General features: G+C 35.0%; 1 protein-coding gene across 1 annotated transcript in view; it reads left to right on the forward strand.

Annotated features, from left to right (window-relative positions):
* The window catches only part of LOC105537003 (chromosome unknown open reading frame, human C8orf34), a 371,753-nt gene that overhangs the window by 82,736 nt on the left and 270,550 nt on the right, over nt 1-18,467 (forward strand). The window contains 2 exon segments of the mRNA XM_011976495.1: nt 1,130-1,302; nt 11,950-12,116. Coding sequence (XP_011831885.1) covers nt 1,130-1,302; nt 11,950-12,116 — 340 coding nt within the window.

The following is an 18,467-nucleotide window of genomic DNA, read 5'->3' on the forward strand; positions in this document are numbered from 1 at the left end:
AGCCAGGATGGTCTCCATCTCCTGACTTCATGATCTGCCTGCCTCGGCCTCCCAAAGTGCTGGGATTACAGGCGTGAGCCACCACGCCCAGCCCACCGTCTGAATTTTTAAAGAACTGTTCAAGACTATTGTAATAGTAAAATTTATCACTAAACATATTTAAGCAAGGCCTATATTTTTCAGCTGAAGAGGCATTAAAAATATATTTTCTCATATTTACTGTAGAATATAGAAATGATGTTGCAATGCAAAAAGAAGAAACTAAAATCACCTGTAGTTCCTTCATTCAGATAAAGGCACTATTACATTGTGATCTTATTCACCATTGTTTTCCTCAGCAAGCAAGCAGTTCTTTGCCTGTAGCAAGTCTTAATAAATGTTAGAGAATGAAGAAATGAATGAATTAGTGAACGAGAAACGGATATACACTCATATGAATTTTTTAAACAAAAGCTAGATTATACTATGAGTATTGCTTTTTAACTTGTCCTTTTTTCACATAACAAAAAATCGCTAGCAATTACATGTATTCTGTATTCTGCTACAGTAGCATTTTAATAGCTGTATTGTATCCTAGTCTATGAAAACAGATTACTAACATTTGTTGAATTAGTATAATATATCTGCCATTGATATTGCCCTGTTTCGAATTTCTACTGGATCCCGAAATGTCTAAAATGCTTTGCAATTGGAAGCAATACGCCCTTCGAGCCCTATCTCTTCTTGTCCCTGTCCCCTGACCCCAACCCAGTTTCCACCTGGGCCATTATTTACTATTTCCCAGCAGTGACACCAAGCTCTCTCCCTATGTGGGCCGCCCTGTTTACAACACACTCTTCCTTCTGCCTTGAATGCTCATCCCACACCTCTTTCCTGAGAGCACACATGCAGCCTTCCAAATTCAAAGCAAAGATTTCACTCCTGGGTCCTTTATCACAGTGACCTCAGGAATCAGCATAAATCACATAGAACAAACTATCTAGTAGAGTTGGAGGAAACTGAAGTTTTATTTCAATTCAGAAAGACAAAAAGCATTTGACAGTCAAATCTCTAGGCAACTTTATTTCCCTGTTGTCCTGTTAATAAAAAAAAAGTCATCTAAGACAGCATATTCTTTTCTTCTCTTCAGGAAACAGTGGCATTTAATTCTTCTATTCTGAGGCCGCGTGTGATTGGAGAATGGATTGGTAGAGAAGAAAATGATGCTGATCCCCTTGCCGCTGAAATGCTACAGCCTCCAATTCCAAGAAGCAAAAATGACCAATGGGAAAGTGAAGATAGTGGTTCTAGCCCTGCAGGAAGGTGAGATGAGCTAGCTGTCTGCTGAGATTCTATATTACTAGTCATTAAAAGGTAAAGGGAAAATAAACCCAAGTGGTTTTTATGAAATCCCTTTTAGTAATTTTTTATGAAAATTATGTTAGTCTATACATAGGATACAAACATCAATTGCTGTCTCTTAAAATGAGGGTTTCAGACCTGCTTTGGGGTTTTGGTGTTGATTTTTTTTCTTCAAATCTAGATCACCATGTCTTTGCTACTGAAACCAAATAGAGAAATAATTTCAAGGATATGCTGCCAGTCAAGACCTACTATAATATTGAACAGAGAGTGGCCGACTGTTAAGAATTGGAGAGGGGGGGACTTCTGATGTACCAGAAAGATATTGTTAATCATCAGGGATAATAAAAGTATTAAATGTATAATAGACCATAGGAGGCAAAGTTAATATTGACCATAAAGAGAGAGAAACCTTAGTTAGAACGATTTTAGAGTTGATAACTATGATTGAATATAAGTATTAATATTTTCTTTGTATAATTTTTGAAACTACCATTATTTGTAAATGTGAAAGTCTATACTTTCATTTCACTCAGACCCCTGATGCTCAAAATGGTGGCAGGAAGTTTACCTTAAGTGCCCATGTGCTGGTAATAGTGAATTAATGTTGAATTGTCCAGATCTTATTTATTGGGAAAACTATATTCAGAGTAATTTTTTTTTGTAATACCAGTTGCAATGAGTAAAACTCAACAAAAATGAAAACTTCTGCAAAGTATCTGGGATGAAAAATGTCATAGGAGGCATGGCTTAGACAAGACTGCGAAAACAAATACTCATGAATGGAAATGGGACAGGAGCTTAAGCTTTCTGTGAGTGTTACCAGCTGCCCATCACAGAAGAGTTTTTCCTATGCATAGCATAGCCACAGTAACTTGATATTTTCTATGTTAAATTTAGCAGCAACCAGTAACTATTCTTTGTCAAGGAGAAAATTGTGTTTTCTACAATGTAATAGCTTTCAGGGGTTCTTTGTGGTGACTTATCACTTGGCTGGAGGGAAGGAAATTCAGAATACTCATTAATGTGCTTCAGGCCTATAGAAAATTGATTCTATTTCCATGAGAAATAACTTTTAAATTATTTAAATAGTTGAAGTGTCTTGTAAGAGGAGAAGAAAACCATTTATAAAGATCCATTTACCTTCTTTGTGAAATGCCAGATCAATTTCATCTGTCAATGAGAGTAATTTTTTTAATACCAGGCTTATAAAACCTACTAGACCTTTATCTTTATTCATTGGTAAATCTTTAGTTCTTAAATGTAAAATTGAGAAATGTCAACTTTCATTTTACTTTCATTTAGTCATAATAATAATCAGAACTATTTATCGCAAGTGTTAGTGCTTCTATTTTCTTCCTAGCTTCAGTGAGCTCTTATTCTTGCCTGAATACTCAATAAGGGAGAACCTTTTCTCTAATCCTAGTAGACTCCCTTACCTAGAAAACTCAGTCCATGAACATGTCTCTTAAATGTTTGTCTTAATTTTTTTCTTTATTTTTCTGTCTTTAAATTATAAATTGAGGTATTACACTATGACAGAAAAGAGCTGGTGAAATTCTGCTCAGGTGCCCCCATTAGAATAGAAAGAATACATGCATATCTGAATTAAATTTCAAGAACAGCAGTAAACTATGGGCTAGAAACTATATTTTCTCCATCTTCTAATACAAAACAGGATTTTTGAATTTATACCAGCAACTCACACAGCATTAGATTTGATTTGGATCAAGTAGAAAAGGGTTGGAGAAAATTTTTTAATGACTCCAGAGTCTGTAACTATAGTATTAGCTTTTACACTTAAATAGAAATGAACCTGTACTATACTTTAATGACCAACTGACAAAATCATATCCTAGACTCCTGAAAGAGAAAGCTTAATTTTCAAGCATGACTCCATCCATTTTTCACCCCACCCTCTCCACTGGGGCTGGCACATTTTTGTTGTCGTTTAACATCTGTTACATGAGTGACAAAGGCACAGGCTGACGCTAGGCATCTGCTAAATAAAGCTTATTGACAAGAAGAACTGTTTATAGTCTTATCTTTATTTCTTGCAGCCTTTCCTATCTCAGTTTTTCTCTATTGTGTATTAAGTCTTACTCAAATGGCTACTGCAATGCTCCATCTTTGTTACACAGCCAGCTTTCCTTTTCCTGCAGAATAATAGATACATGATAGGCTAGAATTTCACCATTAGATTAGAAGGAATTAAATAAATGGCATAATAAACCTTGAGAGCTTTATGGGTAGAAGCTTACCCCCTTTTTTAAATGATGTACTGTATGTGAACTTCTTCCCGTAGGTCCCCCAAACATGACGTTGTATGAAGAGGTCAAGACGTACATTACAAATAGCTTGATACAAATGACACCTGAAGCATTAAGTGATAGTTAGAAAAGAAATTGTGAGGGTGATAAAGGGAAACTAGTAGAATAAGACAAGAGATACTAACATGGAGTCCTGCCACATCTTTCTTAGATTCTCAAAGCACTTCAGAATTGAGTGCTTAAGAAAGAAATTAAAGCATTTGAGCAAGAAAAGTGAGAGGAATTCACCAAAGACAGAGGTGAATGTGTTGGGAAATGATTGAAGGTTTTCTGTAATTGTCAAATCCTACCAATTGGTATCAATTCCTATGGCTTGCCTAGCTATTTAGTGGGAAAACATATACATTCATTGCACATTTAGAGTTATTAAAAGTAATCCCACATTTATAATATAAATGTAAACAAAAATTGAGTTTAGTAAGCCTATATAATCTTATTTTAAGCCATCTTAATTAAACTTTGCAGTAGCTGAGTAATGGATTTTCTAAAATTACTTGTTAAATTGTAATGTGAATTTATAAATAGGCTCATCAGGCCTCGAAGCCTAATGAAGTTCCTCTACAGCTGAACCACCTTATTAAAACAAAATAATATCCATAAATACTGTAGATCTGGTGAACTGGCTTTATTTCTTAAGTGAACACGGTTATTAGATTGAAAATATGTCATAAAATAAAGAGAAAATTTTATAATTTAGAAATGTGTATGAAATATTAAAATAAAAGCTAAATTCACTGCCCATTAAGAAGTTTTCTTTCCATTAAAACTCATAATTGCTTCTAACATATCTGTGAATAAAACCTGGAAATGGTCCCCTTCCTCTTAGAATATTTTCTATTGGCAGAAACAGACAAGCAGTAAACAAGCGAATATACAAATATATGCCGTAAATTCAACTAGTGATAGGTATGATGGAAAATAAATCAAATTTAGTAATTTAGAAATAATCTAACATGCAAATTTAAGCATAAATAATTTTAATTGATTTATACGTAATCTGCCAAAGAAACCAAAGAACAGAAGTCTTGAAAATATCTAAAACACACAAAAATTATACCTCATAACTTATAAATTTCTTAATTTCTTTTTTCGTACAAGTTCAATCCAAAACAAATTTCTTTTTTGTTTCCCCTTGATGCATTTTATTTTTAAGTATGTATTACATCCCTAGAAAAAGAAACCCAGGATTTTCCCTCCTGTGTGTTTTCGTCTTGCTTCTTTGTGGTCCACAATGCCAGCTGAGGTTGTCAGTACAATGAAACCAAACTGGTCAGATGGGAGCAGATTATGCTGCCATTTTTTTAGATCTTTGAGTTGCACATGAAACCTGGGGCTGATCACTCCACACTTGTTTAGCCTGCCTGCAAGGTTCACAACAATCTTTCCAACTCTGTGATCATCAATGATTTCAGATTCGCCTGTGGAACCATGCTTCGTCATCACAGTGAGAAACTGGATGATGACTTGGAGCATGACTTGATAAGAACCTGGTGTTTGTCTCTCTTTTTAGCATTGTGGATGCTCCTGAGAATATCAGCCAGGACATTCATGTGAACCATTGTGGCAGCACGGGAAGATGGCAGCAGGAAGAGAGAAATTTCTATCTTTTTTTTTTTTTTTTTGAGACAGAGTCTCATTCTGTCACCCAGGCTGGAGTGTAGTGGTGTTATCTTGGCTCACTGCAACCTCCACCTCCCAGTTCAAGTGAGCCTCCCACTTTAGCCTCCTGAGTAGCTGGGACTACAGGTGCTCCCCACCATGCCTGGCTAATTTCTTTTAAATTTTTTGTAGAGATGGGGTTTCACTATGCTGCCCAGGCAGGTCTTGTATTCCGGGGTTCAAGCAATCCACCCATCTCAGCCTCCCAAAGTGCTGGGATTACAGGCATGAGCCACCATGCCTCGCCAAGACAACTTTCTTTTTAAAACCAAAAGAGCATACATTTAATTTCAGATCATTGATGATGTCATTTCGACAGGTTCAAATTTTTCTTTTTATTTATTTAGTATTCATTTGCTTTTGTTAATACCAGGTAATGTGCTAGATACTGGATAAGACCGACATGACAAAATATCCTAGACTCAAAGGAATTGCTTAAAAGTGGAGGAGAATGATTTTTAAAAAGTTTTATTTCTGCTCAGTTCACACAATGCTAGGTATATGACAAGCACTTAAGTGTCTGCTAAACTGATTCTAAAAACATCATATTTAGATCTGCTTTAAAAGCTCTTGTGCATAAAAATCTATATGCAACAATTGAGTGCGAAACTTTTCACGATCTCTTCAACTTCCAAGGGTTTAGCATGAAGAGCTCCCTTTAATTAATGACTGGAGTTAAAAAAAGGGCACAGGTTCAGCCTACAAGACTGTGAGGGTGAACTCAACAAGCTTAGGAGGTAGTCCAAGAAATCATCCAATTTTTCACCAAAAAGAATGCATGGAATCAGATCAAACTAATGTTTACCAACCTATGCTCAGAAGGAAAGTGTGAAACTAAATGGAGCAAGCTCAGGGCCATGAGGGAGACAGGGGTCAGGAGGAGGAGGGCCAGTGGTCAGAATGAAGGCTCAGGAGGCTCCACCTGCTCAGGCAGGCCCATGGGGGAGGGTCTGTGGGGTGACCTCTTTGAACTGTTCCTTTCCATTTGATCCTGTTTAGAAATCACTCTTTTAAACCAAAGCAAATGGATTCCTTGAGTATATGAACACCAAATTGAAATATTAACTGCTAGTCTTTCTCATCAGGCCTCTTTTTGTTCCCTTTCTCTCGATGTGAGATATTACTGCTCAAGAGGAGGTGTTCACATATCCAGGATGCTCCCCCTTGTGTTCTCTGAACACATAATGATATTAATTACCACTTAGAGACTGCTCTATGTGCTTTGCATATCTTAACCCATTTCATCCTTATGAAAATACTATTATTCAGAAATGAGAAAACTAAGTCCCAGAGTGGCTACATCCCCATCCCAAAATTGATAGCCATTAGGTCACTGAGCTTGGCTGCCTTGCTTCAAATTCTGTGCATTTAAATCCTTTGCTCTACAGTCTCTCTTCAGAAAGCTGTTCTAAGAATCCTGTTATTAAGCTTTAGGTTTAAATCTGGGAAAGAGGGGCCTCAGAACCCTAAGTGCTCTTAGAAAAACCCCTCTTGTTCTGATCTCACTCGACACTGTCTGCATGAACACTCCTGCATCCCTGCAGTAGGCTGCTGTTTTTTCTTAATGGTTGTAGGATCCACAGGCTGTGGGACTGGAGAAGAGGGTGGTGTCATCCTTTATCCTCTGCTGCTTCCAGATCTTGCTGTCTCCTCCCTAAAACAATCCCCAGTTCTGCATCTTGTTCTGAATTTCCCAGTGTGTTAATTTCCCACATCATCTTCTAGCAATAATTTGCTAACTGTCAGTCATTCCCCTTTCTCTGAATATTCAAACATCCAGCTCCTGTAACTCTCCCCAGTAGCTTTGCTGCGTTGGTGAAGTCAGCGTCAATATCATCGGTAATCCTTCCCCAAACCTGGCCTCTCACTTCCTTTGCCTACTCTCTGCCACGTATCTTGAATTCCACCCTACCTCCCCCATCACTCCCTCTGTCATATCCTAGACCTTCTCATTCTCATTATCTGCAAATCCATGATATCAGTATTAGGCACCTCACTTTCTGACTAGCACCTCTCATCTTTCTGGTTCATTGCCTCTGACACTCAGCTTTAATTGGGACCCCCGAAACACTGAGACTGCCAATGTTTTATTGTTTCTCACCTACCTTGTTCTTAATTTTTCTCCTTAGTCAGGTTTATCTATGCCCCATCATAGTAATTGGTCCCTTGGATATGCCCTCAACTCTTCTGCTCCTCTTTTCCTGTTTTACTCTCCTGGAAAAACTCTACCATGTTTAAATTAATTGTTTCCCTATTCTGTGGCTGAACCAACCTAGGCTAGAGAAGGACACATGGCCACACTGGCCAGTGTCACTGAATTCACGACCACCAAACTCCAGGGGCACACTAGTGCTACCTGGCGATGCAGCTGCACCTGCCTCAGCAGAGGCCATTCGCATATTCACTCTCCTCAATGATGACTTCACGTTTTTCCTGCTGTCCCCCAATCTCCAATACTTTTCCCCCCATCCTTATTCTTAACTAATGACTCTGTTTCCTGTTTCAAAGAGAAAATAGCTGCAGTCATAAAGAAAACCTCCATAAGCTTCTCCAGCAGACTCTCTGTGCACCTGGCTCATCTGTGCTCAGGTTTTCTGCTCTTCCCTATGGCTATGGGTGAGTCACTCATGCTCCGCCTAGGGCAACCTCCTCCACTCCGTGCTAGATCCTTGCTCTAACTCACCCATGTAAGTTCATCACTTCTCTTCATTCCCTGCACCATTCCTTTCTCCTAGATCATTCCCCTCAGCATGAAGGTATGATGGAACATCTCTCGGAAAAATGAAGCCTCCCTGGCCCCAGCTATTATTGTTCCCTGTCTTTCATTCACTTTACAGAGAAACTCCTCACAGTAGTTTACTTGTGTGCACTGACCCCTCATTTTGCAATCTTTTCCAAATAGAATGTTATTCCCACCACCTATTGAAAGCAACCTTGTCCATGTCACAGGATGACCTCTTGTCCAAGGTACCCAGTGTCATTCAAATGACCTCTGCCTTCTGAAATTCCAACTTCAAGTCTCAGCCCCCATCTTACTTGAACTAACAGCAGTGTTTGAGATTTCGTCTCTCAGTTATTTATTCAAATATTTTCCTCACAATCCTTATCTGTAATAGTGAAATTCAAAATGCTCTGAAAACCAAAGTTGTTTTCATAATTCATTATAGCGAAACCTGATCTGAACCCTGCAGATTATTTATCCCACTCAGTGGGAATGCTGATACATAATAATGGAGAAATACTGATGTATTTCATAAGAGGGTGAGGCCACAGACCCTCTGGAAGGTATTATATAATATAGAGTTTATGCAACAGGACACATCCAGCCCCAAGGATTCTAGAAAAACAGTTATGGACCTGGAATAAAATTCTAAGTTTATATTTGGATAGATATACTCTTTTTCTGTAAGTAGGCATGTTTTGGTGATATGTTGGCCTTTTAGAAATCATTATATTATGTTTTATAAATAGACATTCGATTTATGCTTATTCATATAAAATAACATTTCAAGATACAGCGTATATTAATTTTGCACAAAATATTTAATATCTAACCATCCTATATATATATTTAGGTACATAGCAAGCAGAAGCAGTTGTCAGAATGTACATATAACATCTGCTTCAGACTGTTACACTTTGTGAATTATTATTTAACTCCTAAGGGAGAAAATTGCCTTAAAGCCATAACTGTCTTTTTACATGAAAACATAAAATATATATAAAGTATAATATTCTATTAACTTTTGTTAAGTTTACAATATAAAATTTAAAGTTATGAAGGAAAATTTAATTGATTTATTAAACAGACATAAATAGAGCTATTTGCCAGGGACTGTTGTGCATTTATTAACCCTTTTTAATAGTCCAACCACTGTATTATTAAATACATTGGAAGTACTACAGTAATCTGCATTATGGATAACGAAACTGAGGAAAAGAAAGGAAAATTAACTTGCCCCAAATTATTCATCTTGTAAATGGACTATGTTCAATTGTCATTCAAAACAATATCTATATCCCTTCTAGTAATCAAAAGCGAATGGGGCTAAAATAATACATGAATATTGTATTTTAAATGAATTTAATTAAGATAAAATAATTTAGGTGTTAATTCAGCTTAACATGTTAGATCTATCAGCTAAGAAATCCAAATTAAAATTTTGTTTTCATTGGTTTTGTTTACTTCTTAATGAATAAAGTTGGTCAAGGAAGACTTTAACATTGTTACATTGTTCTCAGTTTAGAAGACACATAATGCAATGATGCAGAGGACAGATGTCATGGCAAGAGACTGGAGCTAAATAAACTTCCTTCCATTTTCAAGTGAATATTTATGTTTTATCTCCACTATTAAAGAGTAAACATAATTTGCTTTAATTATTTGGAATGATATCAAGGGTTAGTCAAATTAAAAAATTACTTTAAAAAGGATGCATTTTTACAACCTCTTAGCAACAATCCCATTTCTGTTGGGAACCTAAGTTGGGAAGGAAGATAAAATTAAAATAAATATTGCTAACATGTGTTGCTTTCATGTATTTGTTCTTAATTTTTCCCTCACCTTTTTACTTTTAAAAGTTTCAAACCACAGAACATTTAAAAGTAGTAATATCAAGATCCACATACCCTCCACCTATATTCACCGATCAACATTTTACCATCTTTATTTTGTCTATGACCTATTATCTATATATCTATCGTATATCATATTATATTTTTTGCTGGACCATCTAAAAATAAATTATAAAATGTTAATCGTTATTCTTCAGCATGTATTTCTTAGGAATAAAGCTATTTTCTTATGTACCCATAATATAATCATCATATCAAACCAATCCCACCATAAAGTTATCTAATATAAAGTCCATTTTCAGATTTCTTCAATTTTTCCAGTAAAGTCCTTTATGGATTTTTGTATAGTTGTTTATTTCTTTTTTATCTAGCACCTAATAAAGGATCATGTGTGGAATCCAGTTGTCAAGTCTTTTTAGTCTTCTATAATCTACAACAGTCCTCTGCCTTTTGTTTCCTTTTTCTGACATTTACCTTCTTCAAGACTATGGGCCAGTTATCTTGAAAAAATTCCTCAAATCTGCATTTGTCTGATTGTTCTCTGATTAAATTCAGATTAGACATTTTTGGAAAAAAAAATTCTACATAGTTGATGGGATGTACTTTCTTATTATATCATATTAGGAAGTACATAATGTCAATTTGTCCAGTATTATTGGTGATGCTAAGTTTGATCACTTGGTGCAGGTGATGTCCACCAGATTTTTCCAGTGTAAAGATATCAGTTTCCCTTTCTAATTAACAAGTCGTGTCACTTCTGTTTGGACAAGATGGCGCAGACTAATTACTTTCTGCTGTCCCTCACTACATACCCATATAAACCCTGAAATAAACAAGAGGCACCAAAAGAGAACTGTGACAAGGGTCAAGAGGAAGGTGGAATGGTTAGGAACCTGAGGGGTAGAGGAACAGCTTAGCAGCAGGGCTCCTTGCAATTCCCCACTCGACAGAATTAGGGGCATTTCCTTGCTCCCAAAGTAACAAGAGAAGGTGGCCCATGTAGGTTATTTCTTCCCCTGATTGAACAGTAGCCACCCCAACACCACCAGGAGAAGCCAAAGACATAGGCCAGGGGAATTGACGATTCTCGCTGACAATAAACGGTTAGGGGATATGCTTTCCTTCCCTGCCAGACTTGAGCCTCCCTTTCCCCACTAAAGGTGCTAGGAGAGCTGAGTGGCAACAGTGAATCTACCTCGGTGGCAAGAAAGTATCTACCTCAAAACATCAGGAAGGAAGAAAGGAAAACAGAAACAGCAGAAATACTGCTATATACAATGGACTATCCTCACGAGTTTTAGAAATGATATTTAACTATTGAAACAAAAATTATAACACCATCTGATACTCAATAATATTTAAAAGTAGGGAAACTAAAGGGTCCAAAATGGAAGTAAGGTATCTATACTTCACCCCAAGTGGTAAATGTTGACACTAATACAACAGTCTACTGAATGTGGTACAATACACATACACATTGTAACAGGAAGAGCAGTCACTAATAAAACTATACAAAGAAATAGACTCAAAAGCGCTGTAAATAAAAGCAAGACAATTCAATGAGGGAGAGAATAGTTTTTTTAACAAATGGTGTTGAGACAACTATATACACATATGCAAAAGAATTTAAAGTTGAGTATTTTAAAACATCTTAATATAATAGTTTAAAGTATTTATTTCATTGAAAGTGTTTTCCTTAACATGCATTTGCTTTGTAAATCAGGAACTCATAATCTGGACTTTCTAGCTCTTCTTTAAAAATCAGAAGACTCATCGAGTAGACTTTAATTTCCACATGGCAACAGTAGGTAGGAGTAAATTAGCACCTGCCCTCTTAAGTGAGCCAAATTTCAGTTTCCCCATACTCACTTGGGAATTCCTTTGCGAGACACATGGGTGTCCAAGAAAGATGATATTTCCATTATCCTTGGAGAAAACTTTAGTAACATGTCCACAAATGTGTGTAATAAAATAACCAAAAGGAAATTTGTTTGTAGATTTTCTTTACTTATCACAGCTAATTAACATTTAAATATTTCTTCAGCTTAAAGATGGAGCCTAAGAACAAAGGGTTAAAACAGCAGCAACAGCAACATAAGAAACTCCTGGCCGCAATGCTCTCTCAAGATTCTTTTGAGTCCATCCACAGCCCTACCCCATCTGTAACAGAAGAAGATATTGATAATGAAGATGATGCAATGGAATTGCTGGGTAATTTTAAAAATTAATAATTTCTCATTTTCTTCTCTGGCATTGTAAAAAATATGTAGTGATTAACAGATTTTAGAAGTTTTGAATAGCCTTGTCTTAGGGAAAAGAAACCGTTTAGTACACATTTTATTTACATTAGACTCTCATAAAGTTGCATGTAAGAACTAAATTGAAACACCCTAAGCATGTGAATATTTATTAGACTGTATTTTGTGCTTTGTGTGTGCTGCACTTTGCCTTCTGACTACGTAATGAAGCTTTATTCTGTGTGCACCTGTGATCAAAATTCAAGTCTGTCTGCTTTAATCTCTGATAATAATTGCCTTGTTTACATCTATTGTCTATAAAATATACCCAAAGTACATATTTCAGCTCTCACCCCAAAATGTCCCCCTGTTATTTTGAGGATGCTTTAGAAAAATAGAAAAAGTTGAAAGGGACAGATAGTAAATTAGTATTTTATGTTTTCCATAAATGACAGGAACTTTGGCAGAGATTTCAAAGTTTCTTCAGGTCTGTTACTTTCATGAAAACCTTATTAATCTTGTATATGTAAGATATCTTTTTATATTTTTAATGTAGTATGTGTATGTTTTTGCATCATCAGAAATCTCTTCATATGTATTTTTAAACTGAACTTCTCTTTGGAACATCATTTTTCTGAAGGAAGAAAATGAAATGTTATTTCAGAGTGATCCACATATAAAACAGTGAGTTTTTAAGTCAGTGGTATCAATTATTCTGTTAAAAATAAAGAGTATGATTTTTAAATACTCTATAACAGTATACTATTGTGTTTTATTTAGAAAGAGAATAAATAATATAATTATTTGAAAGCCTTAAACACATTTTACATATAGAATATGGAATCTCAGAAAACTATAGGCCATTTTCTGAAGTTTTTGTTAAAACATGAGATTCCTTGGTTTTAAGTGTTATCATTATAAAAAATGATATATTGTCTTCCCACATAGGCCTACAAAGATTTTATTTAGTCCATGGTGACAGGTTTGAAAGATATTTTCTGATGCTGTAAAAACTGCATTCATGCTGGCATTAAGGAGACTGTATCATGGCGTTTTCATTACGTGCTGTTGGTCTCTTCCAATTGGGTCTTTTCCTCACCCCCAAATCATTAACATGGCAAACGTGCCCTATGTGGCAGTGGTAGCATCATTCAACAAACATTTACTGAGCACTTACTATATGCTAGCACTTGGCGTGGGCCTGGGAACATAAAAGTAAAATCATTATCATCTGTGTTTGAAGGAATTTTACATTGTAATGTTCAAGATACAAACGTAACTACGTCACTACCTGCGCTAACTGGATGAAGCACACGGTTGTATATAGGGGTAACAGCTAAAGCAGAGGTAAGGGATGGTGATCCAGGAATGTTTCCTAGAGAAGCCGGTTCCTCTGGCTAGTCCTGAAAAGCAAATAGATGTAAATTCAGCAGGCGGGGTGTGGTCTTTGTAGGTTTGCTCACGTAGGTGTGGGCTGCTTTGTGATTGTGCTCCGTAACTACGCCTGTAAATGGTTCCTCTGCTTTGGACAGTAGCAGGGAAGGGGCAAGTGAGATCCAGGGTTTCTTTCAGGAGACGCAGGTGTTCACTCCATGCTGGTACTCCCTAGATCTCAGCTGCCCTGACTGAAGGTTCTAGTCTCCCAAGCTGAAGACCAAGGATTGAGTCTTGGAGACTATCTAATGATGAGCAATTAATAACTAGTCCTCATTAATTCTTTATTTAGACATTTTAGCCTGTGGTCTCAGCAAGTTTAATAATAAGAGATAGTTGAAGGTTTGGACTTTCTCCATGTAATTCCACATATCTCAGCCCAGGTGGCAAGCAGTATAATAATGTTGGTCTCTAGGTCATGAGATTATCCCGTGATAGCTTGGAATGTTACAAGTCCACTGGGCTTTCCCCTAAAATAATACCATATTCAATTTCCTGTTTTTGAAACCGATTCCAGTGAAACACATGTGATTGTGTCTATTTGAGAAAAATACGCTAAGTTCTTGGAAATTTAAGTGAAATTAAATTTTATAGAGTTTATGTAGAATCATTGTAAGATGCAATAGAGACATCTGATATTTAAAATCTTTTTGAATCTGCAACATTTTGTAGATGAGTTTGCTATAGCTTATGTGTTTTTAAATGTTTAACTTGTCTTTGTTATCTATACCAAGATATAACTGTCTGAACAATATTTATTATGCATGGAAAGCACTCTGTAAACCTTGTGAAGTGATAAATAAGTGAAAGGTATAATTATTAGTTGACATTAATATAAAAAAGGACTATTCCTCAATAAAATTGGTTGATTTGAAGGGAAATAATCCTTTTAGTTGAACTAGTAGAAGTTAGTAATAACTATTGACTCTTGTTTTGTTTATTAAGGAAACTATCATTGTTAATATATACTGATTAATATTTAATTATTCACAGTTGTTTATATATTTGTGGATGTCTTTTCTAAATGTTTTAGGCATATGAAAATATTATAGTACAACACCTGTAATTTTTAAATAGATTAAATATTTTCTGTATGATTGCTTTAAATGCTCCTTATAAATTCACATTACAAAAGTAGCTTAATATGGAATTAATACTTGTCAGATAATAAAACATACAAACTTGTGAATTTTTAAGATACAATCATTTTAAGCACCTCGGAAATTGGTGCTGTAATTATAGAAGACATTGAATAAAATGTCTGCCAAGTCATTTCATGCTCAAATATAAGATATTTTCAAATATTTTAGTACAAATATTTTAGTAATTGTTCTGGCAATTAATGACCACTATGAATAAAATGTTATAGAGAATCTTCACATATTTTTAAAAATTAATAAAATAAACAATTTTCAAAAATGGAATGACAAGTTACAATGGTAGAATGAGAGATTTATTGCTGGGCATAGTGGCTTAAGCCTGTAATACCAACACTTTGGAAGGCTGAGTTGGGTGGATTGCTTGAGCCTAGGAATTTGAGACCAGCCTGGGAAACATGACGAAAGCTCATCTCTACAAAAATTACTAATATTAGTTGAGTGTGGTGGCATGCACCTGTCGTCCCAGCTATTGGACTGAGTCTGGAAGGTCGAGTTTGTAGTGAGCTGTGGTCGTGCCACTGTAGTCCAGCCTGGGTGACAGAGGGAGACCCTATCTTAAAAAAAAAAAAAAAAAAAGAAGAAAAAGAAAAGATCTATAAAAATCCCTGTATATTTTACTACATTAATTGTCAGAGAACATTTGAGTAACTTCATTAGTTTAAAAGATATTTCACCTTGGAAACATGTGCCCATCTTTTCTTACATTAGATGCATTTTCATCTTACTCTTGTTGAAAGGCGAGTTTCAGTCATGTTTTTGATTATTCTCTTTATGATTGATATTCATTTAAAAATATCATCAATATTATTTGAAAGATACAACTACTTTTCTTATACATTCTAATATGGGGTATTACTATCCCATACAATTTGTAAAAGTTTATTAAAAATTTATTAAACTTTCTCAGAATTGATGTTGAGGCAAGTATCTAAAAATCAAATTCCAAAGATGCTAAAAAGGAAAACAATATTAATTATGTTTTATACTTTTTGGTCTTAGCCTGTAATTATATAAAATCCAAAATCAAAAGTAAAATTGCATTGCAACAAGGTGATTGCAAGTACATTTTATCTGTTTTAAAATGAATAATCAAGAACAAGTATAATTATACTGGGATTCTTTGCTGAATATAGTCATTGAGTTTCTATTACCTCAACATGTTACCAAATTTTGTAAAATAAACACAGTTTACTAGAAGGAGTTAACACATTAAGGTGATCATTTGACACTTTTTTTCTTACATTCTGATCAATCTTTATAAAGTAAATACTCACTCTCTGTTCTGTTTTTTAAATTGGAGGCTTCTTAAAGAAGAATGCGCCCACGTTGGCAAAATAAGAACATGCTTTTTGCCTAATGAGAAATGAATGCTGTCATTTGGTGATGTAAAATTTCTTTAAAAAGAAGAGAGAGGGAGCACTAAATGTTTAAAGAAAAATCTACCTACCTATGCATGTACCTATAAAGTGTGTAAAATAATCTAAAACACAAAGGACTATACATAGAAACTCTTTTTATCTTTTTGTTTCTTTTGATCTTTTGAATATTGGTCATTGGAAGTAAACAGGATAACAGAAAATGTATTACTTTAAAATGAAGTTTCTTCATAAAAAAGATTATTCATAAGAAATCTAAGGACTTTCTTTTTCTTTTCTTTCTTTCCTTTTTTTTTTTTTCTTTGTAAGAGATGAAATCTTGCTTTGGCTAATGCAGTTTGTATCACTTTCTTATGTCCTCCTTCCTGATATATTTTATAGGAGCATTTGAAAAATGAACTGCTTAGAGTAGGAAAAATCACATAAGTTATGAAATAATTCTAGCACAGACTTGAGAAAATGGTTTCTTTATGATTCGTTTTCATCATATTATCGTATTAAAAAGCTTTATTTAGGATTCTTTCTTTGTTTTTGCTAAATGTGACTCAGTCCCTTTTATTACCTTCTAGATTTACTTGTTTGTATTTAGAATTGTTTTGTTTTTCATACTATTCATTCTTCACTTTTGTTTCTTTTCAGCAAAATATTAAAACATTTGCAAATGATAGAGATTATCCTTTAAATAAATATAAACCTGCATGGCACCAAAATATATACATCATCCTATGTGATTTACTTTTATGGTGTTCAGTAAGAAATATTGCTTTACTTTTCTGTAGAAAATTTCCAATGGTAAAAATAAATCAACATAGTAGAATAAATGTCAGTAGTTTGAAAGTGAAATCTAAACTCATTAACAAATTATTGACAAATGCCTCTTATCTCAATTATACACCTATTGGAAAATTTCTTTAAGACACAGCTGTTTCCAATATATTTGTGAAAAGAGTTGTTTAAAACCTATTTATCACTTTGAATAAGTTACACGTTTTTTGACACATACCAATAATATAGAATAATATATTTTTTCATGTTTATGTTACAGCTTTTCACTGAGTACCTTGCAAAGGCATGAGACACAGAATGATATGCATATGTGGTGGTGTTAGAGGTGTATGGCCAAAGCACCAGCTTATACTCTAAAGACCCAGGTCTAGCCCTTATGCTACCTGTTGCTAATATTGTCACCTCAGGTAAAAGTAATTAATTGTAAAGTACTGGTGACTACATATGACCTTGCTACTCCACAGGGATGTTGAGAGGATTAAAAAAAATGAGGTATTTCTCTAACGTGCATTTATTTTTTTTCTTTTTGTCATGACTAACAGGGATATTTGACAAAAGACACTAGAATTTCTTTTTTTTTTTTTTTAAATTTACTTATTATTATTATACTTTAAGTTGTAGGGTACATGTGCATAACGTGCAGGTTTGTTACATATGTATACTTGTGCCATGTTGGTGTGCTGCACCCATGAACTCATCATTTACATCAGGTATAACTCCCAATGCAATCCCTCCCCCCTCCCCCCTCCCCATGATAGGCCCCGGTGTGTGATGTTCCCCTTCCTGAGTCCAAGTGATCTCATTGTTCAGTTCCCACCTATGAGTGAGAACATGCGGTGTTTGATTTTCTGTTCTTGCGATAGTTTGCTAAGAATGATGGTTTCCAGCTGCATCCATGTCCCTACAAAGGACACAAACTCATCCTTTTTTATGGCTGCATAGTATTCCATGGTGTATATGTGCCACATTTTCTTAATCCAATCTGTCACTGATGGACATTTGGGTTGATTCCAAGTCTTTGCTATTGTGAATAGTGCTGCAATAAACATACGTGTGCATGAAAAGACACTAGAATTTCTATACGAAGCTTTTCTTCCAGATAAATTTATATCCTCGAACCCAGATACATTTTGTATGCTATAGACAAAGGAAAAAAGAAAGCTTTCTTTAGTTTTGGGAAATTGCCTACAAACAGCAAAAATTTATGTTTCCCACAACACAATACAATTAAATACTTGGAAGGATAAGAGGTAAAGCTATATATGTATTTGCAAGCCAAAATGTTGGCTATATCAATACAAAGCACTACATTTTTCATTTTTAACATGGGTATTAAAGCAAGGATAGATGATTAGGTTAAGATGTATAGAAAATTATTCTACTGTCTTTCATTTTCTTCTGTGTAAGTGTGTCATTCCTAGCAGGAAAAGAAAAATGTTTTCTACCTACACATGTATCTCTAGTAGCAAAAGTTGGGCATAGGGTAGGAATAAGGTGGAGAGGCAAGGAGATATAGAGAAGTTAGAAATTAGTACTATATGTTTACATGCTTTATGTAAATAAAATTAT

This window comes from Mandrillus leucophaeus, unplaced genomic scaffold (assembly GCF_000951045.1).
Source record: "Mandrillus leucophaeus isolate KB7577 unplaced genomic scaffold, Mleu.le_1.0 Scaffold167, whole genome shotgun sequence".
Classification (NCBI taxonomy): domain Eukaryota; kingdom Metazoa; phylum Chordata; class Mammalia; order Primates; family Cercopithecidae; genus Mandrillus; species Mandrillus leucophaeus.